A 20221-nucleotide genomic window follows, 5' to 3' on the forward strand; every position below is an offset into this window, starting at 1 on the left:
GCGCTCGCCCCCGTGCAGAGATTTCCCGCAAGGTAGGCACGCGGGTTGAGTCCGTCGTGCCAGCCCGGGAAGCAACAAGAAGTGTTCGCGACTGCGAAGATGTACGTGTGATTTGACTTGTGCACTTCCAGCGTTGACAGTCATCAGATTATAGACCAACCTTCGAGTCATTTATATTGCGATATATATAATATATATAGTGGAAGTGGGGGAATGGTAAAGCGCGGATCCCCCAGACCACGACACTGTTCATAAGGAGCGCAGCGCAGAATGCGATCACCCAGAAGAGGAGTCAGGAGCCGGCCGTGGGCCTCCCTTCTCATCGAGGCTGTTCTAATCGCCACTTTTACTACCAGCTCCGCAATGACCGGTAGGAATACTGTGAAGGCATCTAATGTTCTTGTATGTTTATAAAATTATTTGCAATGACTTATTGTGGCAGCGGACAGTATTGTGAACAACATTTCTTACCAAGGAGATAGATATAAATATAGCATGTTACAAAATTCCCGTCACGGTCACAGACGTTGCATATAACACATGGGCGATCAAAATAATCAGCGTCGTTCTGTATTGATTTTTGCATGTTCAGGTTAATATCGCATGGAAACACTGTTAGGTCGCGCTAAACTTCAATTTTAAAAATAACGTGTATTGATGATTGTGTCCGAAAGCCCTTTTGTTCTCTCGGGGTTTGTGAACCATTAGAGTAAATGACTCGATGAACGTGCCATGGGCCATGCAGCTTAGAGTCCTGGACAGCGCAGGGGCCAGGCCGGGCCAGAGCCATCGGAGGGGGAAACAGATTAGCCGAGTGTGACGCAGGTATGGGAGATATGAACCCTGGGATCTGTCATCAGCACGGACCCATAGTGTTCAGGATGCCTAACACACACACACACACACACACACACACACACACACACACACACACACACACACATATCTGGTGTATGTTTAGACCTTTCCTCTTTTTAAACTCTTATCAATATGAATGCTAGCCGTCACGAAGGAGGCGAGTGCGTCTGTAACACGTCCTCTCTCACGCTGGCGTGCTCCTGGAGAGCATGCCCCTAGAAAGTGACGGAGCTGGTGACAAAGGCTACAAGCCTTCTAATGCCTCTACGGTGACCTGGAGATAATCAGAACACACAATTATGAGACCTCCATGTCCGTTCGATCTGTGTATCTCAGCCTTGTCTCCCTGACGGATGATCAGGTGCACGTGAACTGTGTGGGGCTTGTGTTTCCATGGCTGGTCTCTTCTTCCATGAGCTGGTCTCTTCTGCTGCCTGGGAGGGGAGAGAGGGGTTGCCTGATGGAGGAAGCAGGTTCAGGAAGCTGAGAAGTGGTCTTGGTTTGTTTTTCTGGTGAACGTCAAAGAGATCCACAGAGAAGTCTTGCACTTTTCTTTGAGGTCAGGGGTTAATATGCTACTGCTCATGACATGACGTTGCCACTGGTACACTGACACCTCAGGCTGGACCTGCCAGTGGGGATTAGAAGACTCCTGCACCTGTACTAAGGTTTATCCCTGTTCTGGGTGGCTGTGTGCATGCAACATCTATATAAACAGACATCATGACTGCTCTAGGATCAGTTAAAACCACGAACAGCAGGTCAGCAGCTTGTTTCATGACCTGCCATATCCAGGAGTTTGACACCACAGGGAAAACAATGGCAAATTCAAATTCACTTCCACCAGGCAGTGGGAAGAAGAACGAGGCTGTACCACACCACGGCATGAATCATCTTCTAGAGGGCTGAAAGTTTGGAGGACCGTTCACACACTGCAGAAGCTGGGAAGGCTGTGATTAAGGCGTTTCGTGAGGCAAATTTGCACCAATGCATAACCCGGAAAAGCAACATGGTCCTTTTTGCCTTTGTAGGAGAATTTATGCCTGAGAAGGTTACGCAACCATGAGCTGATTGCATTACTCATTTAGTTGGTGTGAAGAGGATTGGTATTGATTTTGCAAAGAGTGGATATGAAAGTCAGGGGCAGAAAGAGAAAGACCCAACACTAACATGGAACATGCCTCAGTCAGGACAGAGCTAATCATTTTGATCATGCATGGATTATATAGTTCCTCTGTCAGTGTGCGGAATATTTTGTAGCATGCTATATTTAGATGAGTCACTAGACGGAAATTGTTTTTATCTTACTGTTATGCCACTACTGTAAAAAAAAATAAATAAAAAACACAGCAAATCCAGTAATATCTTATAAATTGCTGTTAGTCTCCTTAAACTTGAAGATGGCTGCAGGTTAGGCAATGCTTATACTACATGAAAAATGTGGTCTGGACTTACACAGTTGCTGATTTATTGATTAGGCTCACACTTTTTCTGAGACTAATAAATAATCAGCAATTATGAGTTCTGTCTACACTAATCATGCAATATAAATGTATATTTGTGGAGTCAGAACATTAAATACTTCTTGTTTTCACAGCCACATGTATATCCTTGCACAGCTGTGTGTGTGTGTGTATGTGTGTGTGTGTGTGTGTGTGTGTGTGTGTGTGTGTGTGTGTGTATGTGTATGTGTGTGTGTGTGTATGTGTATGTGTGTGTGTGTGTATATGTGTGTGTGTGTGTGTATGTGTATGTGTGTGTGTGTGTATATGTGTGTGTGTGTATGTGTGTATGTGTGTGTGTGTGTGTGTGTGTGTGTGTGTGTGTGTATGTGTGTGTGTGTGTGTGTGTGTGTATATGTGTGTGTGTGTATGTGTGTGTGTGTGTGTGTGTGTGTGTGGGGGGGGGGGGGGGGGGGGGTTGTGGGTGTGTGCATTCTAAACCACTGTAAAAATGGGTGCGTCAGTTTGTCTGCACTAAGATAATGAGTATGCATGCCAGGCTAAGCTCCCTCCCTTCTCCACATAGATATCTGCCTATATGTAACTCCAGAGTTTTGCCTGACAGTCTGTATGTAACTCTACAGTTAGTACTGCCTGTACAGTCAAATGGTCACAATTGGACTCAACATGAACAGCACACAAGAGACCTTGTCCCAGTGGTGTAACTACCAAGAGGGTGATGTCTCATCAATGGTAGACAATCCGACAAATGCTTTTTAAACTGATCTTTCAAAAATGCATCCATTATTTATAAATCTGAAATCCTAAAATATGAAATGCAATGTAATGAATGTAATTCTATTAATACATTAGTACATTAAAAACATGCATTTTGTCCAAATACGAACATTGCACATCAGTTTTTCAGTATTGCGTATTGTCAGCTAAAAATGATGTATTTTTGCTGCAGTACAAATAGGTAGTCATATTGTACACATTTCAGTTAGTGTTAGAGGAGGCTCTGACTTTTTATGTAATCTGGGATGTATTGGCGGTAGCTGTGAAGATGCTAAATAAATTCAAGCACAAAGGAAGAGCTGAAAGTAAACTGCCCCTGCATTGAGCCAAGCTTCCAGTATACTGGAGAGGAGAAATGCTGTCTTAGTTTTCATTTTTACAAATCTGTATGTTGAAATGATGCATAACGCACCAGATATGCAGCACTGCAGTGAGGAGGTTACAGCTGCCACTCGTGTGATGCACTCGATACAAACGAACCGTCGTGACCATGGAAGCTCCTTCATTGTGTTCTTGCATGCTCTCTCTCTCTCTCTCTCTCTCTCTCTCTCTCTCTCTCTCTCTTTCTCTCTCTCTGTTTTGCTCTGTTTTGTTATTTTGTGGCAAGCCATCATCCCAACCCATTATCATTCTGACAGTCTGTCATTTCTTGATGTTCAGAAAATGTACACTTCAACTGTTTGTTTTTCTCACGTCAAAAAAAAAAAAAAAATCCTGCTACCTGTTGTTTCATAAACTGACAGTTTATGGAAAATAAATTACATTCACTTAACATCCTTGTGCAGGAAGGTGGCATTCCAGTCTCAACTGGTTCCCATTATTACCTCATACAGGTGACGAGTCTTAGTTCCATGACACTGAACCAATCGCTGCTCTGTGGCAGTGCAGTATGTAGCCTGTGACGTCCAGTGTGTTGTCTAACCAGATACCCTCCGAGCTGTCATACAATGCAAATATGATTTCTGTCTGCCTGCCTTCCATGAGAGATCATCTGTGCTGTGAGTGTGAAATGGTGATATTTGCTGTGTGTGTGAAATGGTGGACATGCTGATATTCCTCCAGTATAACCCACCCCCCCCCCCCCCCAAAAAAAAGCTTTCTTCTGCCAGAACCACAATGACCCATCAGGTAGTAAATTACCTAATGTCTCCATTTCTAGGCTATGACTTGGACACAGTGAAATGTCAAACCCAACAGAGAAACCATTAAAGCTAGGAGTTAGTCCCCATAACATTGCTTGCTTATGTATAGTGATTGTATAATGGGATTGTTCCCACACTTCTACACTCCTCATAATCACTTTCTTCTTTTAACAGAACTCTTTAAATGAGCGGTAATGGTTGTCAGAGTTAGCTGTCACAACCACAGGCAACCCCAAGAAATCATAAAGATTTATCATGTTTTAGATGCCTGTGCTCTGAATGCCTGTTCAACAGTCTTTTTTTTTTTTTGCAAGGACCCACAACACAACAGCCCTCATCAGAGACCTGACAGACTATTCACTCCTGCTCTGATGGATACGATAAACGTGTTCGTGCCAAGCAGGATACCAAAACACTCCGGAAGCGGACCCTAATTTAAGCTGATGGCAAGGCTCAGATAGAGTGTCTGTTTTTCATATTGATCAGTATTCTTCGTGACAGCTATTGCTGTGGGCTTGCTATTTCAGGGCCCAGATTTATTATTGGATATTATTCTTCCTGTCCTGAGGAGGATTATGGTGAGAGGAAAATTTACTCCCATTTTGCTACAATTTGAAGTTCACAGAACAGGGATCATTCCAATATTGTTCAAGTAGAAAAAGCTAATTAGGTTATGTGGAGGAGGTTTCACACATGGGACAATAAGTATGTTTGAGCCACATTTGAATTGCATACGTTCCATTCTTCCTTTCATCTTGCTGACAATGTGCAGTATGTTTTTTTGGGGGGGGTTGTTAGAGCTATTAGCTGAATGAAGGTATTGATTCACTGAAGTATGTGTTCATAGTTTATTTTAAAAGACCTGGTGTTCTCTAAAAAAACTGGATTGATGCCATAAAGGAAGAAAAACTATTCTTATACAGACTTTTCTCCTTTTTTCTCATTTGATTCAAGTACTCACCACTACACAATCATGATTTATGCCCCATCTAAATGAATGATTTTTGCCTTTTATAAAATATTTGTTGATTTGAATAAAGACTCAAAGCTGTTCTCTCTTTTTCCCTTTTGATTTGGTCAGCTTTGAACCATCTTCGATCCTGTACCTCATTTATGCTCTGGCAGGTTGAGTGGAAAAGCAAATATTCTGCTTCATTATGTTCTCTTGCTCTTAGACCTTCTCTGTTCACTTCAGTTCTGGTTCTGTAAACATCACATCTGTTTCCAGTGACAGTTTATGCACCTTCTACTTCTTAGGGAACTGAACTATGGACCTCCACACCCCTTCAAAAACTATAGGTCATGGGTATTACTTCATACCTTATAATATACTCAAATACAGGCTTAACCACCTTTCAACAACTCACAGAAACATAATTTGGGGAAACAACACTTCTTTAGGTACCTTCATTTATTTTGATAAAAATATTAAAACAGTTGGAGAGAGGGCTGTGTGATTAGGTCACACTAATAGAAAAGTTAGTAGAATAAAGTTAATAGAAAAGAGGTCTCTCTACAGCATATGATAAATCAAGATGGGAGAAAGAAAATAACATAAAATTATCAGAATTTCATCCAGGATCAATCTACTGATCAAGTGTCATCAGAAGATGACTGGTTGAATGCATGTAGGACACTCTCTGCCTGAACATCAAGTTCAGGCCTGTGGAGGGAATTGACCTGGAAAAATACTTGAAGATTTTTCATTACTCCCAGAATTAAAAGATTGCATGTTAGAACAGGGTCAGTGTTAGAGAAAGTATGCTAATATGTGTGCCAGTCAATTTCACATTTTTGGGAGTTCCCTATTAGTCTTACATTTTGGGTAGATGTGGTATCCGAGATCAGATCAATAACCAGCTTACAGCTTGACTTCAACTTCAGTGTAGTCTTTCTGGGAAACCTGCCAGAATCGGGATAGATATTTGTTAGAAATATTATTAGCAAGTAGTAAAAGAGCAATCAGTAGTTATGAGTTGAAGAAAGACCTTCCATCAATCCTCAAATGGATAGAAATAGTTCAAGAAATCTGTGTCATGGAACGTTTGACATTTTTAAATTGAGACCTGCCACTGAAAAAGGCATCAACTATGGAAAAAAATACTTTACTTTGTGCCTTTCATGAGTCTAAGGCACAGATTGTGAGGAACTGTACATTTTAAATGGACATCTACAGACATGAGACACATGGATCCTGATGCTGTAATGCAATCCACTTACACTTTGACCTTTACCTCCAGTGATGTGAAGCATTATTCTTTCCCTGTGATGACCCTGCCTTTTAATCCTGTGGTATTAGTGGTAGTGGGGCAGTGGTAGCTCAGTCGTCTAGGTATTTGACTATTAATCAGAAGGTTGCCACTTCAAGCCCCACTGCTGCCAAGTTGCCACTGTTGGGCCCCTGAACAAGGCTCTTAGCCCTCAATTGCTCAAACTGCATTCAGTCACTGTAGGCCGTTTTTCTCCCTCTGTCTGTCCTCTCTGTCTTAAATCAGCACAGAGCTTTTTGGTCCACAACAAAACCTCAAATGGCTGCACATCACATTAGGACACATGACTCAGTACACACTCAGTAGGGCATTAGTGTCTGGAGGAAGGGAGAGTCCTACCCTGCTACCCACTCAACAACCCCCGTCTCTGATCAGGGCCGTCATGCATCATCACACCAGCAAACACACTTTTGATATTCTGTTACAGTGAATATTCAAGGGTAGTGTATTTTTGGGTGCAGGCGAAGTGTGCTGACCGTAATTGGAATGTGACATTTGAAAGCAAAGTGAAAGTTGGTGAATATCTGTCTTCTGTGTTTCTGTGTACCACCATTTCCTGTCTATCTCAGGAATGTGTTGCTGTTTTGTTTTTGTTTTTTAAACTCCCCCCTTTTTTTAGGGGATTGCGTTAACTGATGGGTAATCCTGCCGGGAGGTGACTGAATGACCCCCGCTCTGATAATGTCACTCCTACCAAAGCTAGCATGGCTGGGTCACCTTGAGTCTTATGTGAACCAGGGCAGGCACCATCACACTCTGACCCATCCAAGCCCCTCTGACTTGGGAGGGCAGAGATATGCATACAGGGTGGAGTGAACGTGGCTTTTGGTTTGTGGGAGTGTGTGCTGGATCAGAGCACCTATTTTTCCATTTCAAATTGGGAGTAGTTTATCTGAAATTCCAGATACAGGTCTGGATTTATATAGCCGTAACAGTATTGTACAGCAGGGTTTGGCTGAGCAGACACTGCTGAGCAGGCCTGCTTTAACTCGTTTCACAATCAGTTGTGTTTTGAACCCTTCTTTATGTGTACCAAATGTAATTAGACTGTATGATAAGATGATTTCCCATCTCTGGAAGTGTGTATGTGGTGCTGTTCTTGGCTAATGAGATCATATGGTGTGCCTGCTAGGAGAGGCTCTGACATTTCCAGGTCTGCAATGGTTCTGTGGTCAAAACATACCACTCATGAGCAGGATACAGGGTCGCTGATAAATAACTGCCAGAAGAGCAACAGTGTGCAATTGTACTTTTAAAAAATGCACCTGTAAGACAAGTGTATCAAATGAAATTGCCTTGTAAGTGGATGTTAAGTTTATGTTAAGTGGCCCTGGAGTTAATCTTCACACCAAAGGACTTGTGACAGTTTAAACCTCCTGTTTATATTTGAGTTTACTGAGAGGCCCATTCATGTATAGCTGGAAGATTTTGCTAAGTGCCGTGTCATAGTTGTTGCACTTACAATTTCTGAGTGGGCCCTTACGTTAGTAAATGATTAATCAAAGTGGTTTTGTCTGAGTTCTTTATCGTTATGCTTTAATCATCCAAACTCATTGGCCAGTGATGATGATAAAGAATATAATGGCTCAGAAAAGTCATAATGACAATAATAATAATAATAATAATAATAATAACAATTTGGTGACATTGTTATAGCATATCAAATATAAAGGTGTTTCCTCCACAAGAGTTGAACGAGACTGTTTCAGTGCCTTTTGTTCCCTGTTTAACGCCAATTTGTCCCAAAGACACCCCTCCTTCCACCCTATGACTCATACCTGATGATGTCACACTCTCAGTTGCTATGGCAGTTGTTATGGCAACTGCAGGCAGGGTTTCAGAAGCTGAGAGCTGTTCACAGGTGCAAGGCAGAGATCTAAAATCGCTAGTGCAGCTAACAATAATTATTTTTCCCCTTCTGATATGCTGGCAGATAGTGTGCGGACATGCAACCTTTCTTTAAAGCTCAGCGTGTTGCAAGAACAAGCTGCCATCATTGGTCTTCTGCTAGATGCAGAGAAGAGCATAAGAAAAGGTTCTCGCCATGAGAGGAGCTGGTTAGCACAGTAGCTGGCTCTCTCTCACTTACCCAGTATGGAGTTGCTGGCTAACTGCTCGGTGTTGCTTTGTTGTGATGCTCTCGGTTGGTGTGATGTGTGATTTTATCCGTGGGTGGGTTTTAGTCTATTTTTTAAAAAGCACCCACCAGTTTTTATCTGGACGCCCACCTGCTGGCCAACATGGCTCACCAGGGGCTGTGACTGATGAAAGATGGCATGGCTGCCCCACTGTCGTAGATTCTCACTAACAGATCGAAACTGCCTCCTCGCCACAACAACAGTGGCAGCTGGTCATGGCGGCAGGGAGCTTCAACAGCCGAAGACTTGGTGTCGCACGGTGGCTTGTGTGACCTTCGCAAACAAGTTATGTAGAGTAAAAGTCCAGTCACACAGAGTAACTGCCCTGACTTACAGCACAATAAAAGTGACTTGATGCCTCGCACAAATGAATAAAAACCAGAGTGCCGTGTTTAAAGGTGACTTTAAAAGTAAATGGAACTTTAAGAAAAACAATCTATGAAAATAAGATATTAGGGCTTGAGAAGATCTGTGAACTGGGAAAGTTGATTTCTCTGGCTTTTCGGGGTTGAAGCTTTTGTATCTGTTCTGGTGTCCTGATCACCAACCATGTGATTAGCAGTAAACTATTAATATTTGGCTTGCATGTGGCAAACAGTAGGCTTATAGGAGATAAGAGACACCTGGCTTTGGTGGTCAATGGGAGTAGCCAGCTGCAGTCGGACGAGGAGCTGAGCAGAGAACCGTCAAACCGGCAGTTGTTGTGGGATTCATACAAATATATGCATGTGACGCATTTCTGTGAAGGATACATAATTCAATTTCCCATCTGTGCATAATATCCATGCACACTAAATATTTTAATAGCCTGAGTGCTGTATTAGCAGCGGTTTGTAGGTACGTTTGTCGGTGGAGATTCTAGCCGACGTGGATAAAGCTCTGTCGTCATCACACCTATCTCAGCTCGTGTAGTCAGGTGAAGAGCCAGTGCCAGCTCTGAGAAGGTACCAAGCCAGGTGACGATCATTTTGTACAGTTGAACAAGCCTAAAACCTGAATGTTATCCACAGCAGTTTTAAAAGTAGCAAAAACCATCAAACTGTGCAGTATGCTGCTTTAATGTTGTGGTAGGCTACATCACAGCACACAGCTTCCTGTTGTTTCTAAAAAGGTGACTTTTCTATAATTAACTGAAAGTCTACATTTACGATTGCTCAGTCAGCTAGATTTAAATCCAGCCTATTTGTTTATTCACATTTTTTAAGAATCTAATTTAATTATTGTCGTCCTTTTGCCCACAGTTGTTGGGCCAAATTGCTGCATCATGAGTTCATGCCTTGGTGATTTATTATTTTTAAGGCTCTTCCAGGTCATGGTGATGCGTGGAGTTAGTAGAGTAGCCTTTGCTAGATTAGCAGTAAGGTTTTGCTATCAGGATGTCTTTATGGTCTGGTTTCCAACAATAACATTCATCATGTACACCTTTTGCTATTCAGGAAGCTCAGTTGATTTCTCTTGTCTTAATAGAGATAAACCATTTAAGACCAAACAAGCATTTAGTTAAGACACTAAAGTCAGGGCCAATGTTTCAAAAGTCTCATGACTCACCAGCTGTTTGGTTGATCTGTGTGTGTGTGTGTGTGTGTGTGTGTGTGTGTGTCAGCAGTGGGCCAGTGTCCTCGCAGCCTTGACTGTGCTCGGGAAGGGCGTCATTTCTGTGAGCCTGGCTCCTCCCACTGTGGCCCATGCCTCTTACCACTCGTGGAGGATAATAGAGGGAGATGCGTGGTCAGGAGACGGAGCCACTTCAGTAAGTATCCACCCTCCAGCCGTCTCGACACCCAGCCCTCCACCTGTCTCCACAGCCACTCCTCCACCCGTCTTGACACCCAGCCCTCCACCAAGCGCGTTGGTGCTGCAGCTGCGAAGAAATGCCTCCGTCATATACGTCATTTATAATCAGCATAGACACATTCATCTAGCGATAATGAGGGCTGGTGTGTAGCAACAACTGAATGCTGGTGTTGGGGATCTTGTTCCATAAACAAGGACCATAAATGGCTATGGGGTAGGGCTGTCTAAGAATCAGTAGTGAAGTTTAGTGGAAGAATAAAGTATGAAAATATGTGTCAGTCATGCCTCTTTCCAGCTATGTGTAAGATCCTGACATCGTCATCATCGTCATCATCATCATCATCATCATCATCATCATCTATATTGCAGCTATATTCATCAGTCACTGCTGTAATGGCAGCTGGATGCTGTTATGTTCTGAGTCAGCAAAGTGATTCAGCATTTCTGTGCCTGAAGCCCAGCATAGAGCGAAGAGCAAATTGTCTTGCTGAAAGCAACTTAATTTTGCGTCCAGTCTGTGCGATTTGGCGACTGATATTGCCCAGCGCTATTAAGAGCAATCGTGCCACATAAGGGGGAATTTGAGAGAGCACTAGAACTGCAAACATTTGAGTTGGACCAATAGTTCTGAAGTCTACAATGGACCCGTGGGTTGGGCTTGAACGGAATCGGTCTTGAAGCTTGCAGGAGTAATGATCACCCACACACATGCACCCACTGGCTCCTAGTGCTCATCATCTGCCCGGCATGGCAACATACTCTCGAGCCCTTAGGCGCACTCATGCTCTCTCACTCCTTTTTCTCTCTCATTCTGTATCTGTCTCTTCTCTCCCTTACCCCTAACCCTGCCCTATTCTCATATTTTTTCCTCTCCTGTGCCAGTGGAAAGACGGACCAGAGAGGGGTAGTTGATGAATTGGGTAGTCGCGTTCCTATTTGTGCCGCAGTGGCTGGTGAGCGGAACGCGCGACTCTGCGTGGACTGTCAGCTCTTTGCTCCCCAACTACGAGCGCATTTAAAGCCTATGTGTTTTTCTTTACCTACTAGGACATATTCTTTAAAGCTCCAAACGTTTACAATTTACAGTACCTTTCTTCAAACTGCTATACATAAGGGCTGACCATTTATAAACGTTTGAATTAGAGCTCAGTCTCTCCAGTGCAGGCAAGGGAAGGGCAATAGCAGATTTTTTTTCTTCAAAATCAATAAGACTCAGCAGGCAGCAGTAGTGAACCCTGCGGCACTACACATCCAGCACCCTTCTCCAGCCTCGGTCTCTCTGTCGCTCTGTTCTTCTCTCCAGCTTGTGTTTTTCTGCTCTGCTGCTCCCTGATTTTGAGGACGTCCGTGGTTCCTGCCTGCCCTGTCTTAGCCGTTTTGGCAAATCCTCTTTATCAGGCTGACGCACTGAAAAATATTCTGCACTCGCTGATTCCGCGGAAGGCGTTTGGACACTTCTTTGTGGAGCTGATTGGCTGGTCAGAGTGCACGCCTGTTTAATTAAGGACACTGGGTTTAATTAAGAAAAATGAGCACTTTATTTTACACAAGACAAATGAACTCGGCTTCCACATGCTTCATTAAACCAGTGTTGTTGGTAACTGAAGAGAAAAAAGTAAAATGAAATGCTGAGGTTATAGTCTCAGTCTAACTGGGTGGTTGGCAGCTACTGACAGCCTCATTGCTGGCCTTTGGCAAAGTCATGGCCTTACAGACCAGTGCACATATCTGCAGGCTCCCAATTTCCTCTCAACTTGAACTTCTATTAGGGTAAGTACACATCATTCAGTGAGAGTGGAAACTGAGTGAAAATCAGCCCTTACGCCATCTGAAAGATGTGGAGTACTGCCAGGTGTTCTTTTAATTAGTACCATCGAGAGTTTCATTTGAATTTTTAATTGTTTGCTTTAGTTAGACACATTGATGGACTCTAACGAGCCTGTTCTGAATATCGAATTAGAGGTTTCAGCCAGTGAAATTCAGATAAGGCTTTAGCGCTGAACTGAACAAAATCTTGGAACATAAAAAAAATGTCCCCTTTAACATTAATAGTCTTTTCACAGAAAATGTTTAGTCGTTTATAGCTGGAAAAATGTCCTTAATAGCAACAATCATAAACTCGCCTCAACAGTGCGAGCATGGAACGTTCCAGTTGGGGGTGGAGCTAATTGCCACCTCATCGCTCTCGCCATCATTCCAGATGAGTCTATCCCCTTGTGTTCTCCTGCCTGTCCCCTTTTTTCCTGTTGTTTTTTTTTCTATTGGTTGCCATGGTGACGGATTTCATTCATGAATTTGATTAGGCTCCTCCTCCGTTTTTGCCCGAGCACCCGACTCCCACGTCAGTAGGGCAGTGCTGCAGGGAAGCTCTGACCCATCAGCCCACGCGCCACAAGCACATGTGCACGCTGCAGACCTCACATGCCCACGCATGCTACAGCATATAGGCGCACACTCACACTCACGCACAAATATAGATGCATGACACAATACACATCCCTTATAATACTGTTTTGTTTTTTTTTGCTATATATCTTACAGCACAAGCGCACATACAGAAATCTAGAAGGTGATATCTAGAAGGCAGTAACCCTCACTTACAGCATGTGCAACAATGCATGCCCATTGTGTTGCACCATCGCTCAGCGGCACACAGATCACAGAGCACATGCATGTACACACATACGCTCTACAGTCACATGCATTGCGAATTATATTTACTGTAATATTAGAATAAGTCATGCATGGTGGTGCAAGTGTGTAAGGAAGGAATGAATATGCATGCTTACGTTTTACGATCTTTGTTTCATTTCATGAGATACATAACACGTACATGTGTTGTATCCTCTGGAGCTCTGTCACAAACACATGCCTCTTAACCCTTTACTTTTCCTGAAGTGTCCTGAGTCGTTTACTCCATTGGTAGTGGTTGAACATTTTCTTGCAGTTCTCTTCTACCAGGATGAGATGCAGTGTTCACCGTGGTCATGCATCTCTATGTGTTGTTGTGCAGTGAAGATGTATTGCTGGTGGTGCCTGCTGTGGCCTGTAAGCAGGACTGGAAGGGGGTGTAAATCTTGGAAGCAGTACTTTCACAATTGCTCTTTAAATCAGGGAGCACTGAGCCACTTCACTGGCTTCATTCCACTGCCGCAGCAGTCTAGAAGAGAAAACCCAGCCTCAGCTGGTGGACGGGTGATTTATAGGACAAGGAATGAGTACACATGGCAAATAAATTAATAATCTGACAAAAATTCATACAGCTAGTCCGTATTACCAAAGATCTCTCTCCTCTCTCTCTTTCTCTCTCCTGTCTGCAGAAGTGCCTGAGCTAGATGAAGAGATTGACCTCCTCTCGTCTATCATAACCAAACACAGAGAGTCTGGCATGAAACACACAGGTATCAGAACACACACATTACTATTGTAAGAGATGGTATTGAAAGTACTCTGAATATTAGAACTAGGTATGTTGAAATTAAATGCTGTGAATATCTAAAAGGTGAGCATTCTTGCTGTAAAACATCTCATTTAAATGGCTTTGTGGAAATTCCTTCTTCATTGAGTTGCCATGACTCCTTCACCTTGCTCCACAGCGCCCTCTCAGGATGCCCCTGGGATTGCAGAGGACAGCTCCCGGCTAAGAAGCCATCACAGACCTAAAGCAACTGTTGGCTCCGCCCCAGCTCACCCTGTGCCCAGCGCGCTGACCACACTGACCGCCATGGGTGCCCCCCTTGGCCCTGGTCCCAGTGCACCCAGTTCCCCCAGCCCTGTGGCCTCAGTGGTGCAGGGCGTACCTCTCATCGTTCCCTACCCGCCTGGGGACCACTCCTTCACAGGTAAGCCTTCCTCTCCCGCACACTGAATCTAAAGCACTGCTATAGATGGCAGCAATGGTGTGCTTCAGGAGCCAAATGGGCAAATACGATTAACAAAACATCTGATTCATGATGTTTTGATTTTTGTTTACTTTTTTCATCCTGATGGTTTGGTTACTGTATTATTGCATTGTATACTTCAATCATCTGTCTCATCTGTGTCTGTATCTCTCGCTCTCGCTCTCTCTCTCTCTCTCTCTCTCTCTCACACACACACACACACACACGCGCACGCACGCATTCTCTCTGTAGTTGTGACAGGCTTGTGCCTCATGCTGGGATCCGTGGCCTTGGTCTTGGCTGCAGTCTGTTGGGTCAGGTGAGTGTCAGCCCTGCCTGGCACATCCATAGATGCACCTCTTAAAAACAGAATCAGAAAGACCTTTGAGTCAGAGTGCAGGCCTTGATAGAACATTAATCACTGGAACAAGTGGAACATGTTGAAAGCTATTGGACGTGCTATATTTTTGGTGACAGGATGCAGAGAGCAACTCGCCTGGCGCAGAAAGCAGACTACTCAGCCTTCGGAGTGCTGAACCACCATTCCTATGATGTTACCTCTGTGAGTGTAGAAATCACACACGCACACATGCGCGCAAACATTTTTTTCTTGTATTTACATTTTGGTGTGGTTTTGGCTTTTAGTCTGGAGATAAAACACTGGCTCAGAGTGCTCAGATGTACCACTATCAGCATCAGAAGCAGCAGATGTTGTCGCTGAAGTGAGTAGTCCGTCCACACGACTTCAAATCTGCACTCTGAACCCTGACCCATTCCCAGCCCAATGCCAACCAGCTTGCTTCCAGGCCACCGTTTATGTGGAATTTGATTTTATACATGAACAGCTTCTGTTAAGATGATCATTTCCTTACTTTCTCATAATCTCTGTTCAGACAAAGAGATGAGCCCAAGATCCCAGAATCAGGAGCCACCTCTGATGAGGAGAACGAGGATGGAGACTTCACTGTGTATGAATGCCCTGGACTCGCCCCAGTAAGTCGTGTGTGTGTGTGTGTGTGTGTGTGTGTGTGTGTGTGTGTGTGTGTGTGTGTGTGTGTGAGTGACTCCCAGGGCAGTCTTACAAAACGGCACCACCCTGTGGGCAAAATCAATGGTATTATTTGCCACTTGCAGTGGAATGTAGCATGTATCATTGTGTAGACTGGTGTTTAAATCTCTCATTATCCTCTCTCGTTCTCTCTGTCTGTCTCTGTGTAGACCGGGGAGATGGAGGTGAAGAATCCTCTGTTCGATGATTCCACCCTTCATCTTCATCTTAATCTGCAGAGGAGTTACAACTAAACCAGGACAGTCACGCACAACCACACAGAAGAAACATCAATCAGAAACATCAACTCTCCCCACCCCTGAGTCACCTGCCTGATCTTTGGACAGCGGTCCCAACCTAGAGGAAATGAAAAGAGAGCAAGGCGAGACCTGCGTGAACTCTGACCAGTGAAGAGCAGCTTTTCCGGTGGTGTGGGATTCAGTGCTGGCTGCTTTATCCTTCCCTGGTGATTTCTGTCCTCTCAGTCTCCATCTCGGACCCGCACTCATGTACTGACTGTTACATAGTGTGTCTCACAACAGAATGCAGGATGCACCACACTGGGTCATTAATGTACTGACCTGCCTTTAATCGCGCGTGCAAAAACACACACACACACACACACACACACTCACACTCACACTCTACAGTGCTTGGTGGCTTCATTTTCTCATGAACTGAGCACTTCCTTTAATTCTCAAAACATGCGTTTTCCCTTCCAGAGGCCATTACACACTGCCATTGTTTGGAAGCGAAGCAGACATTTGGGGTTTTTTGTTTTTTAGTAGGCATATCTAGCAATGTTTTGTTTTATTTTCATTTCTTATTATTCTTCTGGATTTTGCCCAGCAGAGCTTTTAAAAGTCAGCAGTGTAACTGTAGCCTTTTTCAGTATAAGCGTTTATCAGTATAGGACCCTGAGTGCCCCGCCCACCCCATCACACTGTGGCCAGCACGCCTGTCCACTGTCCCCAGCTTGCCTGCGGAGGCCGGGGGGCGTTGGCATTCCAGGGATTTGCCCTGGTCCTGCTCCCAAACTAACCATGGACTGGTAAGCAAGAGCGCTGCAGGTCCACGTTGTCCTTGTTCTGAGGTTCACAGAGCCGTAACGTTTAGGTAGAGGGAGGGCTGAGGGAGCGGTTTAAAGGCTTTTAAACTTAGATGTTTGCACTCTGGTCCATACGCTTAAAGCCTTTCGGAGAGGGAGAGCTCAGATCTGGAATCAGTTGTGCATTTTTAAATGGACCTGGTTTGGGCAGTAATGAAGTATATAAGCTGATCAGTGATCAGGACTTTGGGGTCAGTGTTAACCTGGGGTTCTGCTTCACTATCAGATTACTGCTTCATCCTCTGTCTTTTATTTATACAGTATTGTGAATACTGTGCAATGGAAATTGAACTCATGCATAGAATTACTTGACAAACATATCAAACTAAGAAAATCCTAGATTTGCTTTTATAATAAAATATAACTGTTAGATTTTAAAATGCCAGCAGCTGTTCACGTGTCATACATAAAATCTAGAAACCGCCCTAAAAACATGAGTTATATTATTTAAATATGATTTCCACATATATTGTTTCTTTCAGCACAAATAGTGTTTTTTTTTTTTTAAACGCCAGTTGTGGTTTTAATATTTTCATAATTGTGCATATATGTATAACTACATTATATGATGTAGCCTTCGTATAGTCTGTATGGTCCTACTATGCATGATCTGAAGCTGTGGAACGATAAAGGAAGCCGGTATGCATTTATAGTTCTTACAAACCACTTAACGGGACCTTTAAACATGTGCCCTGCTGAACTGTGGCTCAAACATGTCTGACTGACCTCTGCAAACAGGCAACACCAAAAGCGAGATGTGCACCTCCGTTACAGATGTGTTGTGTTTTGCTGCAGGGAAGACAATGTACTGGACTTTGCCAACCCCCTCTGCCAGGTCTCAGCAGTAACTCTCTCTGTGCTTGCTGGTGTGATGTTGCTCGTGGCTTGAAGTATTTGCTCCTGTCTGCTGTTACTCAGGAAAGCTGCTCACAGTAGCCAGACTGTTGAGCAGTATTCTCTGCACCCAAAGTCCCCCTCACAGACCTAGTCATGACAATGGCACATCTATAGCCAACATGGAATGGGAGAACAGTGTTATACAGCATGGTGACCAGTTTGTTTGTCTTTTAAAGTCTTTTGGGAAGAAAGAGACTTAAATTTTTTTTTTTCAGGGCCCACTTTCCCAAAAACATTGCAGTGTTAAGATCATCTTAAAAGACAGAGTGTGTTCAGCGTGATACTCCACCATTTAACGGTGATCTTTATGTTACGACGCTCTTAGGAAACCTGTCCCTGATCAGTAAAAGGGAAAGGACTAATTTACCTTAGTTTATATAAGCCTTTTTAAACAAGTCACCTGGCAGTTGTGGATAAAGTCATTGCACAGTGTTCTTAAAGTGATGTAGCAGTAAATATAGAGGTTATGTGACTCAGTAGGACACCTTAAGGGCGGAGACTTTGTCTAAATACGACTTCTCCATTCTCCAGCAAGTCCTTTGTCTCCACCATTTACGGTGGTATATACAGGAATGAAAGGTACGTTACTCAGAAACCTTCACCTACACAAGACATCGCTGTTTATGTTGGTCTTGAATATACTGAACACTTTTTCAACTAATGAGATTGTTTAACATGCATGTAAGAATAGAACATTATGGAAAACAAAATAAATAATTATTATTTATATTGTATCAAACTGCAGTTTTGATTATTTGATTTTTTTTAAATAATAAGTTAAATGAGAGCTTGTAAATAATAAATGCTGTGGATTCAAATATATGCAGTTATTCAAACTGAAATTGTGATTTTGCTGGTATATTGACATTGATTGATTACTTCAAATCAACATTTAATCATTTTCAAAATTGTATCTTGAATTGCAGAATGGGTTTAGATGCTTAAGGTAAAAGACATGCCCAGAATAATTTTATGCATCTATACAAAAATGTAATTCTGAAATGATTTATATGTAGACAACTGCAGCTGTAGACATCAGCTACACATGATGCAATGTCATACACAGTTTAAAGAATTGAGTAAACTCACGTATGCATGACACAAAGTGACATCATCGCCATCTGCAGGCCAAATTGAACATTCACTTCAATATAATTTCTCTGCAGGTAAGGCAAGGCATTTTATTTTCTTGTTAGTTCGAAATGCTTTCCATAAACTGTGTGTAACGTATTTATTAAATTTAAAATTAGGCAACCACGGCACCCATTCAAACTCTGCTGCCATCTAGATTGAAAATGAGTGACGTCACTGACGCGTATGCAGTGTTTGTATTCTTGATGTGCTTGGAAACTAACGATACTGATACAAAAAAAATATGTTTTCAAATCCAGTATTAGCTTTAAATGTGTGGACGAGGCTTCCTTGTGGCGGAGGAGTCTCCTCAACAAATAATAAAAGTTAAGGTAATTTACATTTTCTACACATCCCTACATATACATTTTATCTTATTGTTTTTGTTTACACAAAAGTACACTTTATTGTTGTTTAAGTTTACAGTTACTTCTGTGTGCAAGTCATTACAGCCTGCAGCCGTCACATGAGGAATGGCTGGTCAGGGTGTGGCGTTAAACAGATAAGCAACCCCGCCACTTCCAATGGATACATTCTGATTATTTGCTCCTCCAAATTCGCGGGGCTTGGTGGATTTACCAAAGAACTGCATAAATCAATTAGCCCTCTTGACGGTGGGCCACCCATTATGATAGTTTATTGCAAAAAAAAAAAACCCATGAAGTTAGTTTTAATCTAATGAGTTAGTTTTAATCTTAGTTTTAATCTAATGAGGATCGCTGAGAATGTTACAATTTCTGAGCAAATTATTTAACTCAATGTAAAAAATATATAATTTGATGTAAACCTGACGTTTCTCATTATTTAATATTAATAAAAGGTTATTTTTTTGTGGACTGGTACAGGAAATGATGCTGTCTTGCTTAATTTGCTCTAACTTAAGCTTGGTTTGATTATTTTTAATTGATTAGATGAAATGAAGGTCCACGTACAGTAATGTTATTTAGCTTTACTTAAAAACTGACCTGGGCTTTAGGATGTCATTATGGCATTACTTGATCTAAAGCCTAATCAACTTCTTTCAAAAAAAGCAAAGACTTACTGAAAGTAAGCTTGATACAAAAATGGCAATAGTATGAACACGCACACAATTTTTTTAACTCAACATTTCCTGAGGAATAATTAAAACGGGGTACAGAGGACATTCGTAAATTGGCACCATTTTAAAAATTAATACACATTCACTCGCATGTGAGACTTAAAATCACTCCCGTTATAGTCAGTACTGCAGGAGGTTCCCAGAAATAGGTTTCCATTTAATGCAGTGTTTAATGCAGGTCCAATTATACATATATCCTATCTTAAGCATGGAGTTCAAACATTGCACAAGCTGTTTAGACAATGCATTAAACACTGATTTTATAATGAAAACTGAAAGGATTGTCATCATTTGTGTGCAAGCATGTTTGACTTGGTTGACTCAATAAACAGGAACCCACCAACCACACCAGTGTGAATGTTCAAAATTTAAGATGACACTTGATTCACTACTAGAACTTCCTCGCATTCGTGTGGGTAGCCAAGTTGTATTCAAAGTGGCCCCAACAAGGATTTGTCAGCCAAGGGTTCCATTTGCTGATTCACTTTACCCACCCACCCCCACCCCCAGCCCCTTCATAACTCTAGTAGCTGCCTCATCACAATTTGAACTCTGACAAATAACCAATGAACACTGCTCAACATTCCACCTCACGAAAACACTGTGCATGTGGCA

General features: G+C 42.7%; 1 protein-coding gene across 2 annotated transcripts; it reads left to right on the forward strand.

The window, feature by feature from the left end:
- The first annotated feature begins 2 nt into the window (after positions 1-2).
- npdc1b (neural proliferation, differentiation and control, 1b) lies at positions 3-18110 on the forward strand. Of its 2 annotated transcripts, none has more exons than XM_027010888.2 (9): positions 3-370; positions 10252-10398; positions 13763-13843; positions 14039-14284; positions 14576-14642; positions 14801-14885; positions 14969-15045; positions 15217-15316; positions 15542-18110. In XM_027010888.2, exons 1-9 carry the CDS (start codon positions 271-273, stop codon positions 15623-15625), a joined length of 987 nt encoding a protein of 328 aa, XP_026866689.2. In that variant the 5' UTR covers positions 3-270; the 3' UTR covers positions 15626-18110. The 2 variants fall into 2 exon arrangements, with proteins under 2 accessions (XP_026866689.2, XP_026866690.2); XM_027010889.2 differs by having other exon boundaries at positions 10255-10398.
- Positions 18111-20221: the final 2111 nt, after the last annotated feature.

This window comes from Electrophorus electricus, chromosome 9, assembly GCF_013358815.1.
Source record: "Electrophorus electricus isolate fEleEle1 chromosome 9, fEleEle1.pri, whole genome shotgun sequence".
Taxonomy (NCBI): Eukaryota; Metazoa; Chordata; class Actinopteri; order Gymnotiformes; family Gymnotidae; genus Electrophorus; species Electrophorus electricus.